Consider the following 6211-nt stretch of genomic DNA (forward strand, 5'->3'; position numbering starts at 1 on the left):
GACCGCGGGGATGGGCTATGGAATCATCCCCCTATTTCGGATAGTTTGGTAGACCCCATGGGTATAAACCGTACAACTGAATCTTTTGCAATGCCGTCTGAATAGGCGTTCAACGGTAATTTGAAAACGTTCCTCACGCAAAAATATGAATGGATAACAAAAAATTGGGGGATATGATATAGCAGTACATTGTCTGTGACTGATACTTTAAGAACGACAAAATGGTGCTGACGGGCGAGAATTAGAGAACACCAATATTAATAGTTACAGTCGAACACCTTTGTAACGCTCCTTGGGACTTACAAATTACCTTGTTATAACAGGTATCTTGTATTGGAAAACAAAGAAAAACTGACTTATTATCAGGTTTCGACTGTACTTATCGAGTTTGACCTCCAACGAATTATAATTTTATGTATTAATTAAAGGTCTATTAATTTTAATTGATGAATTAATTACGTTTGATGAATTAATTTTAATTTGACGAGTTAATTTTAAATTCATGAATTAATTTAGATTTGATGAATTAATTTTAACTGATGAATTTCAATTTAAAATTTTACAAGAATAGATGCAATATGATGACAAACATAAATAACGATGATTGTGAAAGAAAGAACTTCATGGTAACTATGCTTCAATAATTAAAGGAAACAAGAATTTGTACCAATTATTTTGAGGACGTTGCATGAAAAAATAGTATCCAATAAGTATATGTTATTAGTATCGTTTCGGTTTGCAGTAACACCATATGGTAATAACTACTGCTTAGAAGATATTTAGTTCTGAAAAGAACTTGTCCTGCTTATTATCAACTTCGCTAAGTAGTTTTTTGTTCTGATAAGAACAGTCCTGCTGTAAGTTCTAAACGAACTTGTCTTTGGTCTCAACGTTTCGACTAGCCTGCTCTAGCCATCGTCAGATTTAATAGATGGAATAGACCTGACGATGACTAGAGCAGGCTAGTCGAAACGTTGAGACCAAAGACAAATTCGTTTAGAACTTACAGCAGGACTGTTCTTATCAGAACAAAAAACTACTTAGCGAAGTTGATAATAAGCAGGACAAGTTCTTTTCAGAACTAAATATCTTCTAAGCAGTAGTTATTACCACATGGTGTTACCGCAAACCGAAACGATACAGATACTCCACCATGCAAAGCCTCAAATCTTATATATGCTATAAGTAACAATATATATCTAAGCTACTCTCATGTAAAATACCGGTGCGTGCTGGTGTATACAGTGTAAGTTGTATACAGAACTTTATATAGAACGATTTTAAAAATAAATGTAGGCCTACTGAAATTAAATGAATAGACTTGTTAATAAGATGGAATTTAATAGATGGAATAGACTTGTGTATCGGTGCATACGTCATTATGCTGGAATGAACATCTCTGAACCCATCCAACGTGCTGATTATCTTTCATCCATCCACAATGATGTGAAATACCGAAATAACTACATGGAAATTGTACTAAATACAACAGCAAAAGTTTGACAACTTATTTTAAAGTACATGTATAGCATAATCGTTTTCATAACGTCTGTACACTTTAATTTCCAAAACTAGCCCACTTATGCAATTATAATAATAATAATAATAATAATAATAGACCATTATCATGCTGTGGCCATCTCGATTTTGTCCCATTCAAATCAACCAAAGCGAGGCTGGAAGGGAAAAATAGGCTGGTTCCTTTTTGCACATAAAACATTATCAGTCAGTACTGTTATTAGATACAGGAAACATGACTGAAATGGTGGCAGCATGATAAAGGTCTATAGTATGGCCCCTTGATCCCGCAAATGTGACGTGTCTATCTGATACGGGGTTGAAAGTTTCAAAGAGCAGAGTCGTAATCTAGTCAATCACACGTTGCAGACAGTCTGTTCGGGGGTTTAGGATATAGAAGAAGTGAGCTCTTTCTTTTAGGGACGATTCGCAAAGTCTAGGTTAGCATCTTCGTAAAGGTATACTGGGGCTCGTTTGGTCGATCGCGGCAGCCAAGGTTTATCGGTGCAGCCTATATGTGCTTGTGACAATTGCCAATAGACCATTATCATGTTGAGGCCATCTTGATTTTTCCCATTCAAATCAACGTAATCCAAGCGAGGCTGGAAGGAAAATAGTCTGGCTTCTTTTTGCACAAAAAAATATTAGCATTCAGTACCGTTATTGAATATACAGGGCCTGGGAACATGACTGAAATATGGCAGCAGCATAAAGGTATATCCGGGAAGGATGTGGTGGGCTGGTCGGAAAACCCGAGATCCTAGAAGATATAGGAAGTCTGCGATATAATAGTTTCATGAAGTTGAATTTCTAAATTCGACTCCTGAATGTTTGGTCAACATTCCTGCTTACTATGACCTGTGATGATTTGATTACAACCATGCAAACTAGGGCAGACAGAGTAGCATCTGCTGGCCGCGCACTTTGTCATCGTAAAGATGAGTGTCATAAGTTACGACGGCAAGCGGCTTAGCGCATCCTTCGGGTATGGAAATATCATCAAAGGAGTTTTCGAAGCAAGCCGTGTATCTCCGTGAGTAGTCGAATTCCCAGCTTGCTTTAGAGTCGACGGATTCGCACCATCGATACTTCCCATCCAAGTCGTCTGGGAATTAGAGACAGAAAAGAAAGGGAAGAAGACTCTATAAGGCCGACAATGATGCAGGGTGGCGGTTCGGTTTCTCATGCATCTTCTGATTTATAGTCCATATACTAATGCCTTGCTGCCAAAAAAGCAAACCATAAGCTTTACAAAAGTGGTTTCCTTCCAAACTCATGAAGATAAAATGAGAAGTGTAGCCCTCATTGGCCTTATTCGCGAGTCGGCCATGTTGAATTGAAAGAAAGGTAAAATCTTCATTTTTGGAACTTGCGAAGTGAAATGAAAGCAAGTACATAAATAATTGAAGTCTACTTAAATGAAAAATTAAAAATTTGTTATTTTAACATTCCCTAATGTTTTGAGACAGATTTTTTTTTAAATGAAAGTAAAATATGCCTGCATAAATGGTCTGGCGCCATCCAATTCAACAGTTAACAATTTATGAAATACATTTAGGGAACACGACAAAAATGGCTACCTCATGAATAAGGTCCACTGGGATTAAATCTGGGGTCAATAATTAATACTATTGGAAGTCGCGTTTATATCAACCAGTCCGGGCCTTTTGACAAGACGCAAGCGTGACTTTGGAATTCAAAATCGACTGGCGAAAGGTCAGGCGAATGAGCAGACTATACACATTGTAACTTGGGGATGTGACGGCACAAAATTGAGACAAAATTCGAGGTTGCTCATTTTACAAAGCGAAAGACACTCTCAGTCAGGTCGTTACAGTTGAGGTTGCACAGATCTTTTTTTTTTGTAACCCATCCAAATACAGCCTGCCTCGCAGGCCTGTCTTTCAACAAAGCCAACTAAATAAGAACCAATCTACACTTACCCTGAAAAAAGCTCCAGTCTTTACTTTGTTTCCCTTCTCGAACACTGACCTGGAATTTGTAAGGGTCCTTCGTGTATTCGAAAACTGCAAATAATAATCGCAGTATGTACATGCGTGAGCTTAACGTTAAACAAAGAATCAATGCACAGGGGCCTATGCACTTTGACATATAGTCATGAATTTCTTGGGTATGTTCATGAAGAATTGCTCTATGCATGTACCAAGTTTCAAAATGTTTCGTTACTCGATGGCCGAGATCTTAGGGGGGGAACGAAATGCGCCCCCCCCCCCCCCCCCCCACCCCGCGGCTGAGAGATGGTCAAAATAACCCGGCCTGTTAGGGTTTTTAAAAAAAAAAAGGGTTACTGAAATGTGGTTATTCTTAAAGTAAATGACAATGAAACAGCACGCTTGTACAACTGTTAGTAACATCGCCAACGTTGGTCACATCTTGATCACGGCAGTATAGCTTCGGTTAATTTCGTCTCAAAGCCTGTTACCGATCCAACAATAATTAACAGTATCAAACCCATGGACAGATTCCCTGTTGCCCTATCAGGTATAATGCATACCATATTGAGCATCGGTATTACTTACCTGCTAAGACCTCGCGACTATGGACGGACGCAATATAATTGTGTTGACACAAATCCATAGCGTCGTTGCATGTCATATTGATGAGACTGAATCCCTGATTTTAGAAGAGAAACAAAAGTATATGAGATGTAATTTTCTTCAAGTTATAGACCTATTATACAAGTTAAACAAAGTCTCACTCCGGAATAGTTACCAGATTTGCATCAGATGGGTCACTGTCTTCAGCTTCCCAGTTACTCTCCACTCGACAGATAAGCATCAGACATGAAAACAGGATTCGGAGCATCTTGGCGACTGATCAGTATCAAATCTGGCCATATGAAAACTGAGCACCTAACACCGATGTGTACCGTATAAATGCTGGGCCAGCTTGATTTTTTTATAAAGAATTACTGGCATAAATTATTTGTGGTTTAAGGGCTATATCAGCGTAGCTTGGCCGTGAATTCCCTGTGTTAATCTGGAAGTTACTTGTACATTCTAATACAATAATTGAAGGGCAATTGCATAATTCACTGCGATAATTATACAGAGTTATGAATTTGTTTCCTAGTCCATTGTACTTTGTTGGGTTTTTTTTTTAAAGCAAATTAACATAATCTTATTCAAAAGATTTAGTCTTGCAATGAGTTAGTGATTCATATCGTGGATAGCTAACGGTAAATTTTTTGATGGTTTAGTCTAAAGCCGCGGGGGAGACGCCAGATAATCGAAATAATTTCAGACTCGGTTTTTTGGCATCAAAATACTCAATGTAAACGTCAATTTAGTTGTCGAATATGCAGTGGCTTTTGAGTACTTCAAAGCATCATTCAACGAACAAATAATCAAATGCCAATTAGAGTTTTTATTAAGTTCAAATGCACTGTAAGTTGCTAAAAAGTCACAAAGTGCAGCAGTTAAGCATAATACGTGCACGTCTGCATGTAGCACTTTCAAAATCTAGGATATGAAAGCCCAATTAAAAAGCTTTCTTTTAGTACAAGAATCATTCAAATCACCCATGCTTTTCAATTTACGGAATTTTAAAACACAAACACCGTTTTAAACTTCTGTCCATGCACGGATCACAAAAAGGTAAGTGATCTTTCAGCAAAACGAAAACAATTCACATTCACTACATCCCTGTGTGAAATTTGTGTTTTCATTTTTTTTTTACTCATACACCCTGTACTTGCACTACGACAAAACAGTACGCGTGTAAGCACACAATTATAGCTCGTTTTCCCATTGGGCAACAGACCGCTCCGTCAAGCCACGCCCATGATGTTTTGACCAATCACAGTCCTGATTGCAGCACTTACTAACACAATAATAATATCCCACAGAAGTTTGCCCTACATGCACGCTCGTAAATGGTGTGCCAATTAACTGACTTTGTCAAATTGTCAGTAGGTTTTTAACTATTTTCTTTTTAATATTCGGTCATATTTTTACGCCAATTTGTTTTTACGCCAATGTGGTAAAATGGAAGACCAGGACATTTCAGACCGGTTAATTCCAAACACTGTAATATTGTTTCGGTTAAGTACCGGTATATATTCTGAATCCTATTGAGAAAAAAAAAACATTCACCGTTTGTTTCTAGTATACATAATATGAAGCCCGGGAAGGGACAGGGTAGAATGTTTTTTGGTAATTTGCTAATTCGTTCCCACTAATTACTAATTCGTTCGCACGAATTGCTAATGCATTCGCACGAATTGCTAACTCGTTCGCACGAATTACTATTTCGTTCGCACGAATTGCTATTTCGTTCCCACGAATTGCTAATTCGTTCCCACGAATTGGTAATTCGTTCCCACGAATTAGGAAATCGTGCGAACGAAATAGCAAGTCGTTCCCACGAATTAGCAATTCGTGCGAACGAAATAGCAATTCGTGCGAACGAATAGGATATTCTGGTGTTATCTTAATCGGTTTAATATATGCTTACCGCTGCACTTCTTGTACTTTGCAACATATATAACAGTAAATTGGAACTGAAGGCCAAAAAAAAAGTCTCCAGTTTCTGGTATGGAGCTTGCCCAAAAAGTGGTGCGGCGACGCGGCTTTTTATGAATATACAAGAGAGGTCACCCACTGAAAAAAAAGGCGCTCTCTCTTGCCCACAATATTTCAAAAAAGGCGTATATGGACCTTATAGGTAGCAG

At 38.1% G+C, this 6211-nt stretch overlaps 1 protein-coding gene across 1 annotated transcript; it reads right to left on the reverse strand.

Moving 5' to 3' along the window:
- Positions 1 to 1135: 1135 nt before the first annotated feature.
- On the reverse strand, positions 1136 to 4421 carry LOC119723169. Its single transcript, XM_038193732.1, has 4 exons — positions 4252 to 4421; positions 4059 to 4152; positions 3462 to 3545; positions 1136 to 2623 (listed from the first exon to the last, which is right to left on the reverse strand). Exons 1-4 carry the CDS (start codon positions 4342 to 4344, stop codon positions 2406 to 2408), a joined length of 489 nt encoding a protein of 162 aa, XP_038049660.1. The 5' UTR covers positions 4345 to 4421; the 3' UTR covers positions 1136 to 2405.
- Between the last annotated feature and the right edge of the window lie 1790 nt (positions 4422 to 6211).

This window comes from Patiria miniata, unplaced genomic scaffold (genome assembly GCF_015706575.1).
Source record: "Patiria miniata isolate m_02_andy unplaced genomic scaffold, ASM1570657v1 HiC_scaffold_16, whole genome shotgun sequence".
NCBI classification, from domain to species: Eukaryota; Metazoa; Echinodermata; class Asteroidea; order Valvatida; family Asterinidae; genus Patiria; species Patiria miniata.

What these genes read in the sequence shown, in the direction of transcription:
- LOC119723169 (XM_038193732.1), bottom strand. Translation starts at nt 4,344, where the DNA reads ATGCTCCGAATCCTGTTTTCATGTCTGATGCTTATCTGTCGAGTGGAG. An exon ending in TAGTCGCGAGGTCTTAGCAG is followed by an intron (nt 3,546 to 4,058) that starts GTAAGTAATACC and finishes TATTATTTGCAG; the next exon opens with TTTTCGAATACACGAAGGAC. An exon ending in AGACTGGAGCTTTTTTCAGG is followed by an intron (nt 2,624 to 3,461) that starts GTAAGTGTAGAT and finishes TCTAATTCCCAG; the next exon opens with ACGACTTGGATGGGAAGTAT.